The sequence below is a fragment of the Thamnophis sirtalis genome, unplaced genomic scaffold (genome assembly GCF_051295495.1).
Source record: "Thamnophis sirtalis isolate CommonGarterSnake01/CBP01778 unplaced genomic scaffold, rThaSir2_p1.2 scaffold_3, whole genome shotgun sequence".
Classification (NCBI taxonomy): domain Eukaryota; kingdom Metazoa; phylum Chordata; class Lepidosauria; order Squamata; family Natricidae; genus Thamnophis; species Thamnophis sirtalis.
Window position 1 is genome coordinate 24,357,882 of NW_028261383.1, and position 25,846 is coordinate 24,383,727.

At 41.0% G+C, this 25,846-nt stretch overlaps 1 protein-coding gene and 1 pseudogene across 2 annotated transcripts in view; both read left to right on the forward strand.

Moving 5' to 3' along the window:
- The window catches only part of LOC148047635 (uncharacterized), a 152,786-nt gene extending 130,665 nt beyond the window's left edge, over positions 1-22,121 (forward strand). The window contains 3 exon segments of the mRNA XM_087711609.1: positions 16,736-20,226; positions 20,228-20,332; positions 20,334-22,121. Coding sequence (XP_087567735.1) covers positions 17,360-20,226; positions 20,228-20,332; positions 20,334-20,517 — 3,156 coding nt within the window. The 5' untranslated portion in view covers positions 16,736-17,359 and the 3' untranslated portion in view covers positions 20,518-22,121.
- The window catches only part of LOC148047640 (uncharacterized), a 54,942-nt pseudogene that overhangs the window by 6,075 nt on the left and 23,021 nt on the right, over positions 1-25,846 (forward strand). The window lies entirely within an intron of this gene.

Genomic DNA, 25,846 nt, shown 5'->3' on the forward strand with positions numbered 1-25,846 from the left:
CAATTCAAGAGTTAGCAGTCCTTTGTGTCTTAGGTGAAGAAAAAGAGAGGCCAAATATACAGTTCTATACAGACATAGTCCCATGTTGTGGAATCTCACCCATTCTGTCCAAATGTGGAAATCCAAACATTATTCCAGAAGGCAGACAATGTAAATGATGTAAATTTCATGGAACAGGACATTCCCACTGCTTCTATGATTGAAACACTTTTGCAGTAAGATGAGTAAATTTTCAAAAGAGACAACAACTTGTGTTGCAAACAAACAAACAAAATATCATAAGGTAGAGTACCTTGACTCACAAGCTTTTAAAATTGCACTCAGGTGTAAAAGAGAAAGGGAAGAAAAATAGCTTTTTTTAAAAAAAATGCAATTAAAAAAAGAGGTACTTTGAGTCAACGCTCCAAAATATTAGATTCCATTCAGATGGAAGCAAATTCTCATCAAGTATGTTAGAACATTTACAAATGTAAGCAAAATATCTCAAAATCATTTCTGTTTATAGGTATAATTAAGCATTTTAAACCTAAAAAATTTCCAGAAGGAAAAGAGAAAAACCAAAATTGCATTCAGAGCAGAAAAGGAAATGTAACTGCATAACTTTTATAGATGAAAAGATAACAGCGAAAGGTAAAGGAGCAAGTCACCCATTTACTCCAAATTTCTTAGAAGAGAGAGGAAAAAAAATTGTTTAAATGAGCAGAAAAACTTCACCCCCCCTTCAATGACCCAAAAGGAATGAGGGAAAGAAGGGGGGGGGGAATGCACAGAGGCATTCATACACACGTTCACTGTAAAAATGAGCAGACACACTCTCCCCTCCTTTCCTGCTTCCCTCCAAAGAATGACCCAGAGGGGGAAAAAAGGGGGGGGGGTTCACGCAGGCAATCACAGGTCTTTGGATCTCTTCAGTTATCACTTTCTGGGGCATTGGGGACATATACATTCATACTGCAATCAGAGCACATGCTTGCTCATGCCAACCAATCATTATAATTATTTCAGGAAGCTTTTTCACAAGCCACCAAGCTTCATTTTATTTATTAGAGGATCTCACCCTCCCTTCAGGTTTGGAAATGATAACACACAAGAATACACACACATACCATTAAACAACCTTGCAACTTACTGCTTCTTTATATGAAAGGAATTAAAGTACATTCATACCAACTTTTACCATTGACATACATTTGCACTGCAATCAGACTGCTTGTGTAAATTAACTTCACATACAAAAATCCCATTTTATTCATTTTTTCATACAAAGCAATCATTACAATTATTTCAGGGAGCTGTACATAAGCCAATGAGCTCCATTTTCTATTATTAAGAGATTTCAACTTCCCTCCAGGTCTGAAAATGATTACACACACACATGCACACATACCATGAAACAGCACTTTCAGGCCTGGGGGAGGTTCTGTCCCTTTAAATCTTCAAATTTCTTTCCTTGGAGAACTTGTGGCTCATTCTCCAAGCAGTGGGGAAACTCAGAGAGCAGCTTAAATCCTAACTACTCTTCCCTCCCCCACAGCGTCAAGCCCAAGCTTATTTATTTATTTAGCTAGCTGATCAAACATATCACCATCAATTCAATTCAATTCTACATGTTATTAGATGCACACCTAAGAATTTTTTTAACAGACATTACATCAAAGTAATCAAGTCCAATTACCTAGGTCTTCCCATTCAGTCAGGCTTTACCTCGTTACCTGCTAAATTTCTTACTTTTGCTCAAAGTTATGCCCATTCTATCTCCTTAAGCACTAGATTGTTAATATCTGTCTCTCCCTGGGATGTTCCGTTTCTATCTTGATCTCCCAGCAGCGCTGGCATATTTTTAAAGGTCAAGATTTATAGAGACAATGTATAGAGATGTTTGTCCACATTATTTGCATTGGCCAGGGTTCCAGCTTGGTCCTCCCAGCTGAGCGCTGGCATAGTTTTAAAGGTCCAAACTCTTAGCTCTCCAAGCAGAACGCTGGCATAGTTTTAAAGAGCAAGATATATAGATATTTTATTAACACATCATTTGCATCTGGGTGGGGCTCGAGCTCTGCTTTTCTTTTAAAAGACAACTATTAACAGCTTTCTAACATATCCCTGTGGACTTCTTAATTGCTTTCGGGGAAGAAACTCAGGTGGAACTTCTCTTCAGTTCATCTGATGGTGGCCAGAAAATCAGCAAACTTGTTACAAAATCTAAATTAAAACTTGTCTTCTAGGGGCCAGGTTTCGAGTAGGTTGGCCAGATAGATGTGCAGAGGGTTTTTACTCAGGGTGAAGGCAAACCTTTAGTAGGAATTTCCTTCATTTTATACATGCACACACAAGGCAACACTCTCCTCCTCCCCCAAAAGAAAAAAAATCTTTACTCACCTGAAGAGTAAATCTTCCAGGCCTGAAAAACATGAAAACAAGGTTCCCTCCCCCACATAAAAGGCATTGTTGGGGGATTACGGGTAAGGGAGGGGCTTGGGGAGGGTAGAAAGCTTGCAGGCAGAGTAAAAAAAGGGTAAAATCATCAGTTACTAAACAGATAAACTGGTAACATTATGGGGATATCACAGATGCAAAATGGGGTCTGGATTCACATGCTTCAGGAAAGAAACAGGTAAAATCATTTAAACACACGACAGAAGCAAGGATGAAACTTTTCCTGTAAATGAACTTAAAACATTTCCTGGGTTGTTACTTTAAGGCAAAGGGAAGGAAGGAAGGGAAAAAAAACACTTCTCTGTACTCTTTTTTTTTGGGGGGGGGGAAACAAACTGAGGGAAGGGAATTTCTGCCAGTTTACTCCTTTCTTTGAACACTTTAAAATCCCTGTCTTTTGGATTGAAGACATACAATTACCTTGAGGGTGCACAAAAACTTAGGCACACATTTACACAAGAACAAGGAGAAAATAAGAAGGGAAAAAAACAGAACTCTCAGGTTTTCACATCCTACATTCCCAGCACAAATCTGTTAAATTAGGGAAGGCACAAATCTTAACAAACAAACCACGTGGTTACATAGAAGACAAAGAGACAAACAGACAAGAGAAAAAAGAAACCTCAACATTTTTCCCTTTTCTTTTAAGTACCTTTATGTAGTAAGATCTTTTTTTGAGGGGAAAACGGGAAGCGACTTGCCCATCGCTTGAATAATTACACCAGAAAATTTACAGATATCCCGAACTTCTACCTGTTCCTTCGAGAAACCCGACCTCATACTCACGAAATGGGAGGGTGCTTCATTCGCTGACGGCCGGCCCTGAGTGCGAGGCTTTTCCCAGCCTGGGGGTGAGATGAGGTGGGCGACACGGATCATCACGTCGGGGTCACCAGATGCGGTTTCTCTGTGGGTCGCTCATGAAGCCAATGATGAAAGAAGACAAGGAGGCAGGTTTCTTTCGTGATGAGCCGACACGGAATAGAATCCGGAGGCCTCTTTTATTGAGCATACACAAGGAAAGGGTGGATTCACATAATCAATGTGGACCAATCATGGTTGTACAAGTCTATGGTATATGGTAACTTTATGAGACTTTCCCTTATGACTGTGGGAAAGAGCTCTGTGGGAAATCATGTCCTTATACAAATCAGGGGAGAAACCATTTATGTGCCCTGAATGTGATCAGTGCTTCAGGAAATGTTCCACCCTTATTGCACATGAGAAAACCCACGTGACCCAAAGTGATGAGTGTAGAGATGGTTTGAATTTCATTTCTAATCTCCCATTTTGTGTCCAGCTGAGAAATGACTGATTTGAAGACTTTGCCTGATTTTTTTGTAGGCAAATATGTTGTATTAGATGGGTCTTCAGCGTAAGAAGTGACGGGTCCCTCCTATGGAGGAAGGAACCCTGAGCATAGTGCAAGACAGATATTTATACATTTCTTTGCTTTCACTTCAGACTAGCAGAAACCTGTTGAAGCCTAAACTTCAGCCTTGCCATCTCAACATATGAGCAATCATCAAATTCATCAAATGTGTGATTAACATTAGCACAAAAGGTTTGACTAGCCAGAGATATTTTTCAGGCTTGAAAGACATGGATTTTCTCCATGTTGTAGGTGTGCGGTTTCTCTGTGGGTCGCTCATGAAGCCAATGATGAAAGAAGACAAGGAGGCAGGTTTCTTTCGTGATGAGCCGACACGGAATAGAATCCGGAGGCCTCTTTTATTGAGCATACACAAGGAAAGGGTGGATTCACATAATCAATGTGGACCAATCATGGTTGTACAAGTCTATGGTATATGGTAACTCATTTACTTCCATGTAGACCTAAAGAATGCCCATCAAATAAATCTTTTACCAGCAAGCAAACTTCTAATCCTTAATTAATGTTTGAGAGTTAATCAGTTGTAACCTCTGACCTAATTAACGAACTCCCTGATTTAATCAACGCTTATAATTAAGAGTCTGTGATTGCTGATCTTACTTAGTGTTAAGAGGTAAACAGTGGGTCTTACTGATCCAATCATATGGTTAGTCATTACTTCTATTGCATATGTGTTTCAGCATAGCTAACGTATGGTAGGGCTTTGTGTTGTGAATCAAATGTAGCTTAACACATGTTTTTGCCCTGTGTTTTCCAGACAGCCATAATAGCCGCCCTATACACAGAACTGGTAATGGATCTCAACATCTCCTCAATTTTGTTTTAAAATGAGAAGGAGGAAAACAAACATATCAAAATGCAGATTCTTCATCATCACTGGTTATAGCAAACACCTTTACAAACAGATTATTGTCTAGCTCATATTCGTCCTCAGCGTCCAGAAGGGAATTAGTTTCGTTGATAAGAGCGTCCTTCCTAGTTGAGGAAAAAAGGCCTTTGCAGAGCTGAAAAAGGGAGGGTAGGCATTGGATGCAGCAGCAATTTGTAAGATTAAATTTCCCACATACCCCCTTTCTTTTTGTTTTTTCTTCAAAACGTGAGTGGAATGCACATGTGTTTGACAAAAGATTAAAATTGGTCAGATCAGGGAGATTATGAGTTGTGAGCCGCCCTAAGTCCCCTCAGGGAAAAGGGCGGCCTATAAATAAACTTTCAAACTCAAAACTTTCAAATTTAATTCTTCTGATGAAAAAGCATTGAGAGAGACACTAGAAGGATCTCTTCAGTGGCTCCCAGATAGCTTTCAACCATGAAGGTCTAGCAACCAGGGTACAAATTTCTGGAAAGAAATTTACAGTATCCAATTTTCCATGCCAATTAGTATCAGATATCATTTTCTGTGAGCTTCCAGACAGGTTTTAAACAAGCAGAAAAAGGATGGTTCTTGAACCTGCCCTGGCTCTTGAGGCCAAATTGAGTTTAGCTAATGTGCAATCCAGGCTTTTGTGCCTGGGGCAAAAATCAACCTAGGAAAAACTGTGTGTGGAGATAGTTTCAATCTAATTCTGAATAGGCTCTTATCTCTCTCTTTCTCTCTCTCTCTCTGTTTTTCTTGGTGTGTGTGTGTGTGTGTGTAGCTGCTTCTACAATACAGAAAATACAGACATTTTGGACAAACTTTCCCTCCCACCAGACATAAATCCAAGGTGTTCAGAATTGCTGTACTAGCCATTCACAAATACAATTCTTACATGAATACATTAAACTGATTACAATATAAATGAGACAAGAAAGAAATCTAACAATGAATTTCTGTGAAGGAAGCAAAGAAAGAAAACTTTAGGATCAATTTTCACCCTCCCCTATAGTCTACTGGGGATAAAAGAAAGTCCTTTGGTCTTTTACTTCTCCATCTCAGAGTCCATTCTTTCATATCTGCTGGATGGCATTAGGCTTAGCTTGCTGATAAGAGTGGTCAGTCAGGCTAGGTAGAGTCTGTCCCAGGCTTGGCTAAATTTTTTCTCCTCATGTCAGGTAATCACCAGCAGCCAATTCAAGAGTTAGCAGTCCTTTGTGTCTTAGGTGAAGAAAAAGAGAGGCCAAATATACAGTTCTATACAGACATAGTCCCATGTTGTGGAATCTCACCCATTCTGTCCAAATGTGGAAATCCAAACATTATTCCAGAAGGCAGACAATGTAAATGATGTAAATTTCATGGAACAGGACATTCCCACTGCTTCTATGATTGAAACACTTTTGCAGTAAGATGAGTAAATTTTCAAAAGAGACAACAACTTGTGTTGCAAACAAACAAACAAAATATCATAAGGTAGAGTACCTTGACTCACACGCTTTTAAAATTGCACTCAGGTGTAAAAGAGAAAGGGAAGAAAAATAGCTTTTTTTAAAAAAAATGCAATTAAAAAAAGAGGTACTTTGAGTCAACGCTCCAAAATATTAGATTCCATTCAGATGGAAGCAAATTCTCATCAAGTATGTTAGAACATTTACAAATGTAAGCAAAATATCTCAAAATCATTTCTGTTTATAGGTATAATTAAGCATTTTAAACCTAAAAAATTTCCAGAAGGAAAAGAGAAAAACCAAAATTGCATTCAGAGCAGAAAAGGAAATGTAACTGCATAACTTTTATAGATGAAAAGATAACAGCGAAAGGTAAAGGAGCAAGTCACCCATTTACTCCAAATTTCTTAGAAGAGAGAGGAAAAAAAATTGTTTAAATGAGCAGAAAAACTTCACCCCCCCTTCAATGACCCAAAAGGAATGAGGGAAAGAAGGGGAGGGAATGCACAGAGGCATTCATACACACGTTCACTGTAAAAATGAGCAGACACACTCTCCCCTCCTTTCCTGCTTCCCTCCAAAGAATGACCCAGAGGGGGAAAAAAGGGGGGGGGGGTTCACGCAGGCAATCACAGGTCTTTGGATCTCTTCAGTTATCACTTTCTGGGGCATTGGGGACATATACATTCATACTGCAATCAGAGCACATGCTTGCTCATGCCAACCAATCATTATAATTATTTCAGGAAGCTTTTTCACAAGCCACCAAGCTTCATTTTATTTATTAGAGGATCTCACCCTCCCTTCAGGTTTGGAAATGATAACACACAAGAATACACACACATACCATTAAACAACCTTGCAACTTACTGCTTCTTTATATGAAAGGAATTAAAGTACATTCATACCAACTTTTACCATTGACATACATTTGCACTGCAATCGGACTGCTTGTGTAAATTAACTTCACATACAAAAATCCCATTTTATTCATTTTTTCATACAAAGCAATCATTACAATTATTTCAGGGAGCTGTACATAAGCCAATGAGCTCCATTTTCTATTATTAAGAGATTTCAACTTCCCTCCAGGTCTGAAAATGATTACACACACACATGCACACATACCATGAAACAGCACTTTCAGGCCTGGGGGAGGTTCTGTCCCTTTAAATCTTCAAATTTCTTTCCTTGGAGAACTTGTGGCTCATTCTCCAAGCAGTGGGGAAACTCAGAGAGCAGCTTAAATCCTAACTACTCTTCCCTCCCCCACAGCGTCAAGCCCAAGCTTATTTATTTATTTAGCTAGCTGATCAAACATATCACCATCAATTCAATTCAATTCTACATGTTATTAGATGCACACCTAAGAATTTTTTTAACAGACATTACATCAAAGTAATCAAGTCCAATTACCTAGGTCTTCCCATTCAGTCAGGCTTTACCTCGTTACCTGCTAAATTTCTTACTTTTGCTCAAAGTTATGCCCATTCTATCTCCTTAAGCACTAGATTGTTAATATCTGTCTCTCCCTGGGATGTTCCGTTTCTATCTTGATCTCCCAGCAGCGCTGGCATATTTTTAAAGGTCAAGATTTATAGAGACAATGTATAGAGATGTTTGTCCACATTATTTGCATTGGCCAGGGTTCCAGCTTGGTCCTCCCAGCTGAGCGCTGGCATAGTTTTAAAGGTCCAAACTCTTAGCTCTCCAAGCAGAACGCTGGCATAGTTTTAAAGAGCAAGATATATAGATATTTTATTAACACATCATTTGCATCTGGGTGGGGCTCGAGCTCTGCTTTTCTTTTAAAAGACAACTATTAACAGCTTTCTAACATATCCCTGTGGACTTCTTAATTGCTTTCGGGGAAGAAACTCAGGTGGAACTTCTCTTCAGTTCATCTGATGGTGGCCAGAAAATCAGCAAACTTGTTACAAAATCTAAATTAAAACTTGTCTTCTAGGGGCCAGGTTTCGAGTAGGTTGGCCAGATAGATGTGCAGAGGGTTTTTACTCAGGGTGAAGGCAAACCTTTAGTAGGAATTTCCTTCATTTTATACATGCACACACAAGGCAACACTCTCCTCCTCCCCCAAAAGAAAAAAAATCTTTACTCACCTGAAGAGTAAATCTTCCAGGCCTGAAAAACATGAAAACAAGGTTCCCTCCCCCACATAAAAGGCATTGTTGGGGGATTACGGGTAAGGGAGGGGCTTGGGGAGGGTAGAAAGCTTGCAGGCAGAGTAAAAAAAGGGTAAAATCATCAGTTACTAAACAGATAAACTGGTAACATTATGGGGATATCACAGATGCAAAATGGGGTCTGGATTCACATGCTTCAGGAAAGAACCAGGTAAAATCATTTAAACACACGACAGAAGCAAGGATGAAACTTTTCCTGTAAATGAACTTAAAACATTTCCTGGGTTGTTACTTTAAGGCAAAGGGAAGGAAGGAAGGAAAAAAAACCACTTCTCTGTACTCTTTTTTTGGGGGGGGGGGAAACAAACTGAGGGAAGGGAATTTCTGCCAGTTTACTCCTTTCTTTGAACACTTTAAAATCCCTGTCTTTTGGATTGAAGACATACAATTACCTTGAGGGTGCACAAAAACTTAGGCACACATTTACACAAGAACAAGGAGAAAATAAGAAGGGAAAAAAACAGAACTCTCAGGTTTTCACATCCTACATTCCCAGCACAAATCTGTTAAATTAGGGAAGGCACAAATCTTAACAAACAAACCACGTGGTTACATAGAAGACAAAGAGACAAACAGACAAGAGAAAAAAGAAACCTCAACATTTTTCCCTTTTCTTTTAAGTACCTTTATGTAGTAAGATCTTTTTTTGAGGGGAAAACGGGAAGCGACTTGCCCATCGCTTGAATAATTACACCAGAAAATTTACAGATATCCCGAACTTCTACCTGTTCCTTCGAGAAACCCGACCTCATACTCACGAAATGGGAGGGTGCTTCATTCGCTGACGGCCGGCCCTGAGTGCGAGGCTTTTCCCAGCCTGGGGGTGAGATGAGGTGGGCGACACGGATCATCACGTCGGGGTCACCAGATGCGGTTTCTCTGTGGGTCGCTCATGAAGCCAATGATGAAAGAAGACAAGGAGGCAGGTTTCTTTCGTGATGAGCCGACACGGAATAGAATCCGGAGGCCTCTTTTATTGAGCATACACAAGGAAAGGGTGGATTCACATAATCAATGTGGACCAATCATGGTTGTACAAGTCTATGGTATATGGTAACTCATTTACTTCCATGTAGACCTAAAGAATGCCCATCAAATAAATCTTTTACCAGCATGCAAACTTCTAATCCTTAATTAATGTTTGAGAGTTAATCAGTTGTAACCTCTGACCTAATTAACGAACTCCCTGATTTAATCAACGCTTATAATTAAGAGTCTGTGATTGCTGATCTTACTTAGTGTTAAGAGGTAAACAGTGGGTCTTACTGATCCAATCATATGGTTAGTCATTACTTCTATTGCATACGTGTTTCAGCATAGCTAACGTATGGCAGGGCTTTGTGTTGCGAATCAAATGTAGCTGTGTTAATGGTTTTGCCCTGTGTTTTCCAGACAGCCATAATAGCCGCCCTATACACAGAACTGGTAATGGATCTCAACATAGGTGTGTGTATTTGTATTTCTCTCTGAGTGTATCTGGAAATGTATACTCTATCCCCAGGACTTCCAGATATACAGTCATGTAAAAAAGGAAGTACACTCTTCTTGACTTTTATGATTTTACTTATCAGGACATAGTAGAAATCATGACATAGTTAAGAACTTAAAAGTTCTTAAAAGTAGATAAATACAACCACAACAACATGTGACATATTACATCAGGTCATCATTTATTTTATTTTAAAAAATGGAGAAGTGTGTGAAAAAAGTATGACTCAATAATATGGAGAGCCACCCTTAGCAGCAATAACTAGAAATAATTCTTTTCTGTATGACTTTATCAATCCCTTGCAGATGTCAGCCTCTGCTTCTCTTGCTTGCTTTCGGCTGCCATGGAAATGGGGAGGGGGGCATGGTATTTGGGATGGGAATAAATGGTGCAGGACTGATAGTCAAAAAGGAAGTTTTGTTCTCACCATCTTCTGAGCATGGTATTGGCCGATGTTTGGACCTGGTCAAGGCCAACCATCCTGCATACCAACCTGATGATGGTTCTTGGAGATGCAACCACATGACACCTAAGGGAGTTGCAGACTGGGCAATGGGGTGGGGGTTGTTAGAGGGAGGGGGCTGGGCAAATGTTTGATATGTATGATTTCGTGCTTTTCTGACTCAGACTTTGCTTTACTTTGCTGCTATCTATTCATAACCAGTAAAAGTACTTTTAATTCCACAAACAATGGAGTTGAAAAATTTGTTTCTTGGTTACTGAAGGAGGCATGCCTGACAATAAGCAAGGTCTCAGTTCGCGCTCATCCTGGAGCTAATACTTTTCGAGGGGAGTGCAATTAAAACAAAACTTTCATAGAAATGTCCAACCCAGGCAGTGACCAGGAGGACAACATGGCACTGCCAGATCCACATGCCCCTTGGAAACAGAGCAGACAGAGGAACTGGATTTGGAGGAAAGATCCGTTCGCCCTAGGTGGTCGTTGGGAGTGGGGCAGAGATATGACCCTGAGGAAATCCCTGCTGGAGCTACGACCAGCCAATACCGGCGACCTGCAGCTGCTTGGCAGGAAGCCGAAGAAGAGGATCTCGTGATGTCCCACGCTATGAAACTCTTCCAAGAGGCTTGGGGGAAACGTTTTTGTGAGCGCCAGACTGAGAGGGAAGCTGATTTTCCTGATCAAGAAGAGAAACATGCAGAGGACCTGCCTCACCCTGGGGGTGGGGCTGGGGGCAGATAGCAGAGCTGATCAGGATGGGAGAGCCCCAGCACAAGAAGCAGCAGCCACATAAGCCCCTCCAAGGGGGGAGCCCCCCCCCCTGAAGACATCGAATGACAAAAGTTCCTCCTCTTCGTATGAAATTCGGAGGGGACCCCACAGAACTGGGATTTTTCCTGGTCCAGGTCTGGAATTTCATGCAACAGTTTGGAGAAGATTTCCCCAACGAGGAAAGAAAGGTGAAACTGTGACAATAGCATTGGAGAATAAGGCGGCATCTTGGATGGTCGCCTTGCATAATGATGACTTCCCCTGCTGAGGAATTACAATGTGTTTATGGCCGCCCTGAGGAAGCGCTCTGATGACTCTCTAGCCGAGCGTAAGGCGAGAGCCAAGATGAAAACTCTTACTCAGGGAAGAAGTCCAGTGGCTGAGTACATCCAAGAGTTTCGTGATCTGTTGGTGCGTATGCGGGAGTGGTCCGAGGAGGCTTTAATAGACAGTTTTATGAATGGCCTGAACCAAGATATATACCACAACTGTGTTAACAGAAGGGCCCCACACAACCTGCAACGTTGGTACGAGCTGGCAGCAGATGTGGAGATTGACCTAGCCAGGAATAAATACTGGGAAAAAAGTGATAAAGGTAAAAATCTGGGAAATGTTTCCAGGAGACCAAATACTGAATGCGACCTCTATGTTTTCTGGAGTCTACGATTTCTTTAACTTCAAAATGTTGCTCTCCCTCAATAAGAAGAGGGACCGGAGGTGAAGGTTGAGGCGGACAAAAGGAAGAAGTGTGTTCTGGTTTCAACAGGTTCACATGAAATACAGGAAAAATTCTTCTAAGGTTCTTCAGCAGCTCCAACTTCACCGACACAGAATTTATGATTTTTACAATGGGGAACGGACCTAAGTACTTTGGCCCCGGCTTCTTCGATTTTTGGGTGGTTTGTAGGAACTTGGTGGACAAAAACATTCTATCCCCAACTTGGTACTCTTTAGGTTTAACCCTTTTCTTATCTGCCTGCTTTTTGTGAGTCTGGTGAGCCGCATCTAATGCTTTGCGGGTCATTGGCCAAAATTGCTGAATTTGATCATTTCCCTCTAGAAAGTGTCGCCAGGTCATCACAGCCCATCTAGCAGCAAAAGCTTCCTTTTCCCATATGGCCCATCTCCTTTCTATCTCTGTAAGCTTACGTGAGGTGTAAGCGCATGGTTGCAATTTACCCTCAGCATTACAATACAATAGCAGAGTTGGAAGGGACCTTGGAGGTCTTCTAGTCCAACCCCCTGCCTAGGCAGGAAACCCTATACCGTTTCAGACAAATGGCTATCCAACTTCTTCTTAAAGACTTCAAAGTTGGGGCATTCACAACTTCTGGAGGCAAGTTGTTCCACTGATTAATTGTTCTAACTGTCAGGAAATTTCTCCTTAGTTCTAAGTTGCTTCTCTCCGTGATTAGTTTCCACCCATTGCTTCTTGTTCTACCCTCAGGTGCCTGGGAAAATAGTTTGACTCCCTCTTCTTTGTGGCAACCCCTGAGATTTTGGAACACTGCTATCATGTCTCCCTTAGTCCTTCTTTCTATTAAACTAGACATACCCAGTTCCTGCACCCGTTCTTCATATGTTTTAGTGTCCAGTGCCCTAATCATCATTGTTGCACTTCTCTGCACTCTTTCTAGAGTCTCCACATCTTTTCTACATTGTGGGGACCAAAACTGAATGCCGTATTTCAAGTGTGGCCTTACCAAGGCCTTATAAAGTGGTATTAACACTTCACGTGATCTTGATCCTCTCCCTCTGTTTATGCAGCATAGAACTGTGTAGGCTAAAAAAGCTGCCCAAAAGACAGCTGTTGCACATTGCTGGCTCATATTTAAATGGTTGTCCATTAGGACTCCAAGATCCCTTTCACAGTTACTACTGTTGAGCAAGGTTCCACCTATACTGTATCTATGCATTTCATTTTTGTTGCCTAAATGTAGAACCTTACTCTTTTCAGCATTGAATTTCATTTTATTAGATAGTGCCCAATGTTCAAGTCTGTCAAGATCCTTCTGTATCTTTAGCCTATCTTCTGGAGTGTTGGCTATTCCTGCCAGCTTGGTGTCATCTGCAAATTTGATGAGTTCCCCATTTATTCCCTCATCCAAATCATTGATGAAGATGTAGAAGAGTACTGGGCCCAAAACAGACCCTGTTTTGGGCCTAGTACTGGGGTACTCAACTGCATACTTCCCTCCATGAAGATGCAGTTCTATTGAGGACTACATGATCAGTGCGGTTGGTCAGCCAGTTACAAATCCATTTGGTGGTGATGCCATCTAACCCACATTCTTCTACTTTATCTAGTAGTAGGTTATAGTCTACCTTATCAAATGCCTTACTAAAGTCCAAGTAAACTATATCGACGGCATTCCTCTGGTCCACTAATTTTGTCACATTATCAAAGAATGCAATAAATTAGTATGGCATGATCTGTTTTTGACAAACCCATGTTGGCTTTTGGCTATTACTTTGTTTGTTTCTAGGTGTTCGCTAATTTGTTGTTTGATTATGTTTTCCAGAATCTTTCCTGGCATTGAGGTCAGGCTGATAGGTCTGTAGTTTCCTGGATCTGTTTGTTCCCCTTTTTTGAAGATGGGAACCACATCAGCTCTTTTCCAGTCCTCTGGTGGTTCCCCGGTGTTCCAGGATCTCTGAAAGATATACTTCAGTGGTTCTGAGATCTCGTCTGCCAGTTCCTTCAGAACCCTGGGGTATAATCCGTCTGGTCCTGGCAATTTGAATTCATCTAGGGTAGACAGGTGCTCACTTACCATTTTCTTCCTTATTTCAACTTGTGTTCCTAATCTGATTTTTGTGGTGCTGTTTTTGATAGGTTGGACTGTTTTATGCCTATGCGTAAAGACAGATGGAAAACATGAGTTAAATAATTCTGCTTTCTTCCTGTTGCTTGTCACCTACTTGCCACTTTCTCCCAGCAATGGACCAATTGTTTCCTTAATTTTTTTCTTGTTTTTAACATGTTGGAAGAAACTTTTTTTTATTTTTTACTTTTGTGGCAAGCCTTTCTTCATTGTGAGCCTTAGCTTTCCTCACTTCATCTTTACATGTTCGGGCTATTTGCTGATATTTGTTCTACTACTTGTGTTTGCATAATGCCTTAATTATATCCTCCACTTTCCACTTTTTATACTTACCTTTTTTGTCTTTCAATTTGCCAGAGAGTTCTTTATGGATCCAGTAGAGGGCACTTTAAGTCCTGAGTGGTCATCATCTGAATCGGTTTCACTTTCTCCCACGGAAGAGAAGGGTTCCTTCTCCTGGCCTGGAGAAAGGACATCAACACCTTCCACGCTTTCCAGGGCAGTTTCACAGCGTCTCCCTAGTTGCCAGCCAGGTTCCTCCCTACCAGCCAGGGTCAGTTTTGGGAGATGTCTAGCGTAGCAGTTGGGTTCCCAATGCCCCTCCATTCCTGCTTTTGGTGCCTCCTCAGATCTCCCCCGCATGCGCACCAACAGCTCACAAAACTCCTGTGTGTACTCAGCCTCAGGCCTCCCCTCCTGGGTTAAGGGTTTCATCCTGCTTTTCACCTTTTGATTTGGGCGGTGAAAACGTTTCCTCAAGGCAGTCATAAACCCCTTGTAATCCCTCAGCAGGAGGGAATGATCATTATGCAAGGCTACCATCCAGGCAGCCGCTTTTCCTTCCAAAGCCATAGTAACACTTCTCACTTTGGCAACTTCCGACAAAAAACCTCCCCAAACTCCTGCATGTAATTCCAAACTTGCAGTAAAAAAAACCCCAGTTCTTTGGGATCTCCTCTGTACTTCACTCCAAGTGGAGGATCTGAGCATTTGGTGCCTTTGGGGGTTTCCCTCCTCCTTGAGGGAGCATGACCTGCTGCTGTGGCTGGGGCCCCTCCCTCTTGCCCAGCTCCGGTAGCTGTTTTCAGGGACGTTTCAGGGCTAACCAGGTTTTCTGCTCCTCCCTCCGCCTGCTCGGCTAATCCACTTTCCCTTTCATCAAAACTTACATGGACGTGTTGTCGCTCCCAAACCTCCTAAAGAAGATGTAAAGCATGTGTCATCATGCCAGCCTCTCTTTCAGCTGCCTGCCAGTCATCTTCTGGTTTTCCGCTGGTTGTGACCCTTGCCATTACCTTCTCCTGTTTGCTGCAGGAGTTAGATATTTGGGTGCTCCCCCCACGGAAACTTTTAACTCCGGGATGGGTGCGAGCTGAGACCTTGCTTAATGTCAGGCATGCCTTCCTCAATAACCAAGAAAGAAAACTCCTAACCCCATTGTTTGTGGAATTAAAATACTTTTACTGGTTATGAAAAGATAGCTACGAAAGAAAAGCAAGGTCTGAGTCAGAAAAGCGCAAAATCTTACATATCAAACATTGCCCAGCCCCCTCCCTCCAACAACCCCCACCCCATTGCCCACTGCAACTCCCTTAGGTATCATGTGGGTTACATCTCCAAGAACCATCATCAGGTTGGTATGCAGGACGGTTGGCCTTGACCAGGTCCAAACATCGGCCAATACCATGCTCAGAAGATGGTGAGAACAAAACTCCCTTTATGACAATTATCTTGAATGTCCAGTCCTAGGAAGATTGGCAACTGTCTTGAATGTTTCCTCTTCTGAATAATCTTCCTCAGTGTAGAATGATGGATTTTAAATTACCGTATTTTTTTGAGTATAAGATGCACCAAGACTTTGAAAAGGCAAATTTTTTAAAAAAGTTTTTGCACTCTGCAGATCACCCAAAAATGGCCCATTTCTCGCATAAACTGGGCCATTTTTGTATCCAAAAAGGGCATGCACAGCCTTTAAGGGGCTTATTGACTGCTCCTGGGGGCTGGGGGAGCAAAAATGAGCGAAAAATGGCCCATTTTAGCTCATATCTGCCCTCACCTGCTCCCAGGAGCACTTTGGAAGCCTCCTAAGGGCTATGCACAGCCATTTTGGTGAAGCAGGCAGGGTTTCAGGAGGCCAAAAATGTTGTATTTGCTGTATAAGATGCACCCAGATTTTCACCTTTTTTTGAGGGAAAAGGGTGCATCTTATACTCCAAAAAATATGATATCTGGAAATAGCCTTTTAAATCTTCAAAAATTGATGTACAGCAACAATTGCTTTTCTAAGATCATTACTCTTTGCCATTGTTTTAACACACACCTCAATGTCAGAGACTAGGAAACTCCTACACTTTGGCTTTTATAGATGTAGTCTCTATCTCTGCCCCGTGTTGCAACGTGAATCAAGTAAATGCAGTCTTACTGAAGTACTAATGCAAATCTCTGGCATTTTTCATGTTTCAGCTAAGCATGAAAAAATTAAGTTTTGATTCAAAGCAAAATTGTGGTTGCATGATTGCATTTCCATTTTAAGTGTTTTTAAATTTTATAACACCTGTGTTTGAAAACAACTCTTTGCGCTGCTAAGAATTCATTGATTGACCCAGTCAACAACCAATTTCTTCATTGAATGGATATTTGAACTTGGATCTGGGTAGTTTACCATGTGTCAAAAGAATCATGATTAATGTAAAATTATTGTAGGATTGTGGCATGTTTGCTATTTCATTGCAACATAAGCTCTTTTCTTTTTTCCTCATTTTCTGCAACTATTCTATACACAATTAAAGATACATTTCTGCAACTATTCTATACACAATTAAAGATACATTTTATTTGTCTATCTTATAGACAAAGAAGATGGCAATAGGAGCACTCTGGACACTGAGGATAACAAGCAACACTGAATAGCAAAGCAAGTCAGTCCGGAAATCAAAATATTTTCCATTCCCTTCAGAGAGCCGCACAATTCTCCAACTTCCTCAGCAGGTGAGAAAGAAAACCAAGAAGAGATTTCTAGCTGGGAAACGGAGAGTGTGAATTCAAGCATATATTACATGAATGGTCAAGGGAGATTATTTTTCCATTCAGCAAAAGAGGGAAATATCTGGAAGTTACTGGGGAGGAAAAGGAGAATTGGAAAACCACGTAGAGCAGACAGTGTGACAGGCATTGCTCTGGGAGGAAGAAAACGGCTTGAAACAAAACACCATCAAACAAGGGACCATCCATATTTTTGATCACTTCAGGAATATAAGTTGTGGAAAAGCTCCATAGACGTGCCAGTTGTGTGAAAGATACAACTTGCAAATTATAGTTGATTACGCATGAGAGGATCCAGACTGGAGAAAAGCCATACAAATACTTTGAATGTGACAAAACCTTTGGTCACAACAGCTCCGTTTTGTTTCATGGAACGACCCACACGACAGAAGCCCTAAAAGTGCTCCCAATGCAATAAATGCTTTCGCAAGTATGGCAACGTGGACTCACACCAAGGAGAAACCGTTCGAATGTCCTGATTGTGGGAAATGTTTTAGTCAGAGAGGCATCCTGGTGGCACACCAGATGACTCACACAGGAGAGAAACCCTTTGAATGTCCTGATTGTGGAAAACGTTTTAATGATCATTCCCACCTGGTGACACACCAAAGGACTCACACAGGAGAGAAACCATTTGAGTGTCCTGATTGTGAGAAAAGCTTTAGACAAAATTCTCACCTCGTTTCACACCAGAGGATTCACACAGGAGAGAAACCCTTTGAGTGTCCTGATTGTGGTAAAAGTTTTAGTCACAATTCCAGCTTGGTGCAACACCAGAGGACTCATACAGGAGAAAAGCCCTTTAAATGTCCTGATTGTGGGAAACGTTTTAGTCAGCTTTCAAGCCTGGTTTCACACCAAAGGACTCACACAGGAGAGAAACCCTTTGAGTGTCCTGATTGTGGGAAAAGTTTCAGTCACAATTCTCATCTCGTTTTACACCAGAGCACTCACACAGGAGAGAAACCCTTTCAATGTCCTGATTGTGGGAAAAGCTTCAGTACTAATTCCAACCTGGTGACACACCAAAGGACTCACACAGGAGAGAAACCCTTTCAATGTCCTGATTGTGGTAAAAGTTTTAGTCAGAATTCCAACCTGTTGGCACACCAGATGACTCACACAGGAGAGAAACCCTTTGAATGTCCTGATTGTGGAAAACGTTTTAATCATCATTCCCACCTGGTGACACACCAAAGGACTCACACAGGAGAGAAACCATTTGAGTGTCCTGATTGTGAGAAAAGCTTTAGTCAAAATTCTCACCTCGTTTCACACCAGAGGATTCACACAGGAGAGAAACCCTTTGAGTGTCCTGATTGTGGTAAAAGTTTTAGTCACAATTCCACCCTGGTGACACACCAGAGGACTCACACAGCAGAGAAACCCTTTAAATGTCCTGATTGTGGGAAAAGTTTTAGTCAGCTTTCAAGCCTGGTTTCACACCAAAGGACTCACACAGGAGAGAAACCCTTTAAATGTCCTGATTGTGGAAAAAGCTTTAGTCAAAATTCTCACCTCGTTTCACACCAGAGGATTCACACAGGAGAGAAACCCTTTCAATGTCCTGATTGTGGTAAAAGTTTTAGTCAATATTCCAGCATGGTGACACACCAAAGGACTCACACAGGAGAGAAACCCTTTAAATGTCCTGATTGTGGAAAAAGTTTCAGTCATTATTTCAGCTTGGTGACACACCAAAGGACTCACACAGGAGAGAAACCCTTTGAGTGTCCTCATTGTGGGAAAAGTTTCAGTCAAAATTCTCATCTCGTTTTACACCAGAGCACTCACACAGGAGAGAAACCCTTTCAATGTCCTGATTGTGGGAAAAGCTTCAGTACTAATCCCAACCTGGTTATACACCAAAGGACTCACACAGGAGAGAAACCCTTTCAATGTCCTGATTGTGGGAAAAGTTTCAGTGCTAATTCCAACCTGGTTTCACACCAAAGGACTCACACAGGTGAGAAACCCTTTGAGTGTCGTGATTGTGGTAAAAGTTTTAGGCACAATTCCAGCTTGGTGCAACACCAGAGGACTCATACAGGAGAAAAGCCCTTTAAATGTCCTGATTGTGGGAAAAGTTTTAGTCAGCTTTCAAGCCTGGTTTCACACCAAAGGACTCACACAGGAGAGAAACCCTTTGAGTGTCCTGATTGTGGGAAAAGTTTCAGTCAAAATTCTCATCTCGTTTTACACCAGAGCACTCACACAGGAGAGAAACCCTTTCAATGTCCTGATTGTGGGAAAAGCTTCAGTACTAATTCCAACCTGGTGACACACCAAAGGAATCACACAGGAGACAAACCCTTTCAATGTCCTGATTGTGGGAAAAGCTTCAGTAACAATTCTAACCTGGTGAAACACCAAAGGACTCACACAGGAGAGAAACCCTTTGAGTGTCGTGATTGTGGTAAAAGTTTTAGTCACAATTACTGCTTGGTGAAACACCAGAGGACACATACAGGAGAAAAGCCCTTTAAATGTCCTGATTGTGGTAAAATATTTAGTCAGAATTCCCACCTGGTGAAACACCAAGGGACTCACACAACAGAGAAACCCTTTAAATGTCCTGATTGTGGAAAACGTTTTAGTCATCATTCCAGGCTGGTGACACACCAAAGGACTCACACAGGAGAGAAAACCTTTGAATGTCCTGAATGTGGTAAAAGTTTTAGTCACAATTCCAGCCTGGTGATACACCAAAGGACTCACACAGGGGAGAAACCCTTTGAATGTTCTGATTGTGGTAAAGGTTTTAGTCACAATTCCAACTTGGTGAAACACCAGAGGACTCATACAGGAGAAAAGCCCTTTAAATGTCCTGATTGTGGGAACTGTTTTAGTCAGAATTCCCACCTGTTGGCACACCAGAGAACTCACACAGGAGAGAAACCCTTTGAATGTTCTGATTGTGGGAAAAGCTTCAGTAACAATTCTAACCTGGTGATACACAGGAGGAGTCACACAGGAGAGAACCCCTTTCAATGTCCTGATTGTGGGCAAAGTTTCAGTACTAATTCCAGCCTGGTGACACACCAAAGGACTCACACAGGAGAGAAACCCTTTGAGTGTCCTGATTGTGGGAAAAGTTTCAGTACTAATTCCAGCCTGGTGACACACCAGAGGACTCACACAGGAGAGAAACCCTTTCAATGTCCTGATTGTGGTAAAAGATTTAGCCAGAATTCCAACCTGTTGACACACCAAAGGACTCACACAAGAGAGAAACCCTTTCAATGTCCTGATTGTGGTAAAAGATTTAGTCAGAATTCCAACATGTTGGCACACCAAAGGACACACAGGAGAGAAACCCTTTGAATGTTCTGATTGCGGAAAAAGTTTCAGTGAGAATTCCAGCCTGGTGACACACCAGAGAACTCACACAGGAGAGAAACCATATGTGTCCAGACTGTGGGAAAGATTTCAGTGTTAGGACTACCCTTCTAAATCATATGCTTATACACACAGGGGAGAAACCATTTGAGTGTGCCGAATGTGGATGGTGCTTCAGGAAAAATTCCACCCTTATTGCACACAAGAAAATTCACATGAGGCCCCAAGTGATGAGTGTAGAAAAGATTTGAATTTCATTTCTAAAGTCCCTCTGTAAATCCAACTGAGAAATTGACTATTTAATTTGACTACAAAGAATTTGCCTAATTTTTTATAGGAAAATATGTAATGGAGTTAAAAGGGAAGGAGGAAGGAAAAAATGGCAACATATTAGTGTGATGCCTATCTGGTCATTAGCAGCAGAACTTGCTGGATATGGGTAGTTCTTGGGTTATGAATGTAATGGATCCTGCCCATTGCATCCGAAACTTGAGAAGTTATGGGAGTGAATCTCTTACATTGAACGACATCACTCCCTTCTTTCGCCCACACACTCATTGTTTTCCTGCTTCAGATCAGTTGGACAATGCATCTGGCGCCAAGAAAGCAGCCCTGAGAGGCTGTGCGCGACTTCTTAGAGTTGCTTTCTCATTGGCAAATCACTTGAGGATTGCGTTCCTGTAGGTTTTGGCAGCCCTTTGCAAAAAGCCTTTGCCTGTAGGAACAGGACCTCGGAGGGACACACCCACTCCTCCCAAGCTCAGTTGGTGCCAACAAAGGCAGTTTGCAAAGGGCTGCTGAGACCCTATGGGAATGCAATCTCCCAGCAGGCTTTGGCAAGAAAACGGCAAATGGAGGGAAGGACTGAAAGAATGAAGTCTTCTCACCATTTGCAAACGTCCATGCCTCAATTCACAGAGAATAGATCCCTAAAGTGTCAGATTACTCAAGACTACTGACCTTGCGTGATCTTGCGGTACGTTAGGACTCTGTCCTCTGTGAATGCTGGCAAATAAAGCACAGCAGAGAGATCTTTGCAAGTTAAGTCACTCTCCACAGGCAAAATGCCTGTGAAGACTCAGCTGGGGTTGGGAGAATAGGGGTGAATATAACAGAGCCTCTGCGGTCGTTCGTAAGGATGAACAACAGCCGTGGTGCTCCCGTATTCATAATTTCGGGATTTGTATGTAAATGCTGGGGGGGAGGGGGGCTTATCGTGTAACTTTGAACATTTGCTAAAAGAACACTTATAACCCAAGGATTACCTATATTTATATTTGTAGAAATTGTAAAAATCTTTTTGGAGTGGTCGCTGCCAAGGATTTAGGATCAAAGAGTTTCAATGGGTGAGAGACTAAAGGAAGCCAACTTCATTCGTGCTGGCCAGAGATGCTTCCAAGGGCACCCATCCTAAATGTCTTGTGCGTCTGTAACTTTGCATACACAGAAGTTTTCATTAGGTCAAAGAGGAAATCACATAACCAGCAGAACTAGAAAAGGGGGGCTTGGGAAGAGGAGATGATTGTCTATATATGCTGAGAGAAATGTTTCCAAAAGGCATTTCAAAAGATTGGAAGAAAGATTGGTAATACAGATGTGCCTACAAAAATGTATCAAAGTTGCCCCACTTTTTGTTTGATACACATTCCTTTTTTAAGTCAAAATTTTAATTAATAAAATATGCAAAACAAGCAAAAACAATTGATACAGAGAAGCAGGAAAGGAGTCAAAAAAAATAAAAAAAAATATAATGCACCTTCCGTCTTTTTCTCTGTTGAGAAATTGTCATCACCCATTCCTCTTTGGAAATTACCTCTGCTCAGTTTACCAGAATAAAATCTTCCTTGGAAATTGATCCTCTCTTGAAGTCCATTCCTCAGAGTAATCCAGTCCAACATTTCACTTTCACATTGCTCTTGGAACAGGGAGATTTTCTCTATGCACAGGTTGAAAGCAGGAAAGCTTTAATGAATACATTATATCGGTAAAGATGATATCGGTAAAGATGAGGGCAAAAGCAGATCTATTTCCCGCGCAAATGCACATAAAGTTCAAGTTTTCCCTCTCTGCTATTAGGCCAGGACACATTGTCCAATGGAGACTTCCAGTATTGTTGTGAGAAAGTCTTTTTAGGCTCTTGTAAACCTGCCAAAACGTCCTTGGTTCCCATGGTTGGCATCGATGTCTGGAGCTTTGTTCTTTTTTAAAAAAAAAATACTTTTTTATTTCCATTTTCATAACATACACTCACATGTATACTATACATAACCCGTATCATATAGTATTAAATAATAATTACATCAGTTCCTCTTGTCAACAATGCCCAGAAAAATAAAAACCCATTATAGCTCTTCTGCTCTCCATACACCTCTTTCTTCTACCACCCTCCAACTTTCTATCTTCCCTCCATCATCCTTTCCTACTCTATTTCCCCTTCCTTTCTACTGCTCCTCTCTCTACAATCCACTCTTCCTTATCCTCCTCATCTTCCCCACTTACCCTCTCTCCTATCCTTCTCTTCCCATCTTTCTTCTCCCTTCTGTTTCCCACTCCTCTCATTGGTGTATTTCCATTACATGTCAATATGCTTAATATATCCTAGTTTAAAGAAAAAATAATCATAATAATAGTAATGAAAATATAAGAGAAAACAGTATACATGTGGAGTCAAATTACATTAAAATCTAACACGTATCGTCAAACCTGATATATATCCCTCCCCCCCACCCTCCCCCACAACCTTCCTCCGACTTCCCAGAACCCATACACGGTATAGATTTTTAACAAAAGCAGTCTAAAATATATTGGGAAAAAGAATAAGAAATTGATAACATCTTTACATTGAACTTAGCTCCTCCTTGCTAAACTAACTTTAAACAATTTAAATCATTCCTGATCTTAAGCATAAGCTATCTGGAATTTCTTAGTCCTGTATTTATTTTGTATATAATCATTTCATTTTTTCCAGTCTCGTTTATATCTCTCGTTTGAGTGGTCCTTAAGATATGCAGATATTTTAGCCATCTCGGCTAAATTTGTGACTTTCAACTTCATTAAGTAATGAGATAGGTCTATAGTTTTTTAGTTGAGTAATACCTTGGTCTTCTTTAGGTATCAGGGATATAAAAGCTGTCTTCCAAGATGGGGGTACCTTCCGTTTGAATCTTATTAAATAATTCCTTAAGAGGTTCTACCATTTCTAATTGTAGATTTTTATAGTAAGCCGCTGTCAAGCCATCTGTACCAGGTGCCTTTCCTGTCTTTAACTGCTTAATTACGTGCAAAATTTCCCCCGAAGTTGTTGGTTGATTCAGTCTTTGCCTCTGCTCTTCTTTAACTATGGGTATTTTTTCTTTGTCCAAGTATCTATCTATATCTAGGCCGTTAATTTTGTCACCCTTATACAGCTCTGTAAAAAATTCTCGGAAGACCTTTTGAATCTGTGGAACACATCCTTCCCTCTATAGAGCAATTTAGCTATGTTTCAAGAATTTTGTTTTTTCCTAATCTGATAAGCTAACCATCTGCCAGATTTATTTGCATTACAAAAAGTATTATGTTTTGCATATAACAGACTAGTGGCTACCTGGTCTGAGATCAACATATTAAATTGGTCCTTTAATATGGTAATTGCTTCTTTAATCTTTATATCTCCTGGTTTTAAAGTTAGCTCTTGCTCTTTCTTCCTAATTTCATCTTCCAGTTCTGTTCGTTTTACCCCTTGTTTATGTCTATGTAATCTATTTATATTTATCAAAGCTCCTCTCATATACGCTTTACTTGCATCCCATACAATTTCCATAGGTGTGCCCTTATTCATATTAAAAACAAAGTATTCTGTTAACAATTTTTTACATTCATTAATGTATTTTTCATATCTGAATAAATTTTCATTCAATCTCCAAGACCTTCTTGCTTGTGTCACCCCTCCCAACTCCATCCAAACTGGATTATGATCTGATAAAACTCTAGCTGAAATCTTTGTCTTCTTCCTGCACTTCCTAGGTATTTTGTATTATTTTGTACTCTGCAGCTATTTCTAATTGTCCGGATATCCCGGTAATTATTCTCAGGAGGTTTGTTAATGTATCCTGGCTTTGTTATTCTAGTGACTTCCACTTTGGTTATGGGCTGTACTGGTCTTCCTAATGGAACACTTGGTGAAGTTCCCTTCCCACAGAGGTTAAAAAATCACAGAAGACAGCAGTGGCATCATCAGTTCCATATTGTTTCCAATTGAAGAAAGTTAGCAACCCCCTTTAGAAGAATGAAATATGTTAGGAAATATTAAAAAGGCAGAATATTATATTTTCCCTAGGGGGGAAACATGTTTATAAAGACAGATTCTCAAAGCCTCAGCTCTCTGCCCCCAGGAGAAACAAAGGGGCAACTTTTAGAAATGCATATTTGGTAATCCATTCAAGACAGGAATAAAACCCCAAGGAAGTCAGCATCTAGGATTAATTACATTTGCTAAACAAGATTAAAAAACCCAAATCATTGCTGGCCTTTGTGAGACCAACTACCGTATTTTTCAAAGTATAAGAAACACCTTTTCCCCCTCAAAAAAGAGGATGAAAATATGGGTACATCATACACTGAATACAGCCCCTGGAAACCCCACCCCTTTTGCAAAAATGTCCATGCATAGTCTTTAGGAGGCTTCCAGAGTGCTGCTGGGGACTGGAGAGAGGAAAAATGAGCAAAAACGGGCCATTTTTGAGTCATTTTGAGTCATTTTATTAAGATTTATAGGCCGCCCTTTTCCCTGTGGGGACTCAGGGCGGCTTACAATCACAGGGAAGGGGGTGCAATATCAGAAACAAACAATATGTGAACAAAAGAAAGAAAATAATAAAACACAACTCGCATTCAACAGTCAACACTCGGGCGGGTAAATTGGGAACCTATCCCCAGGCCTGATGGGAGAGCCAGGTCTTGAGGGCTGTGCGGAAGGTCTGGATGGTGGTGAGGGTACGGATCTCGACGGGGAGGTCGTTCCACAGGGTCGGAGCCTCTTTTTGCCTCTTTTTGTCCCCCCCCCAGCCCCCAGGAGCACTCTACAACCCTCCTAAAGGCTATGCATGCTCCCCACTTTTTTTTTTTTTTTTTTTTTTACAAAAAATGGGCCTGTTTTCGCAAAAAAACGGCCATTTTTGGGAGGTCTGCAGAGTGCAATTCTTTTTTTAAAAAAAATGCCTCTTCAAAATCTTGGTGTGTCTTATACACCAGGGCATCTTGTACTCCGAAAAATATGGTAATTAAAATCAAATAACAAAATACACAAAACAAGCCTCCAAATTTCAAAATGCTGTAGAAGAAACTGTATAAAAGTCCAGCGATTGGGCTATGTGTTTGGGATTGAGAGGAAAACTTTTAATTAGGTGAAAACAAGGGGTCCCTCAGAGTTGGTTTTAACCAGATTTGTGCCAATTTGATATTTCCAATAAAGATATTCTTTTAGGAATTTACCTGCCTCTGAGGTTTGCTTGCGATGGATCTATTACTCGGAACCCTGGCATTAAACCAACTCTCTACTAAAATGTCAGGAAACTTTTTGCTCCATTTGGAGCTGCTTAT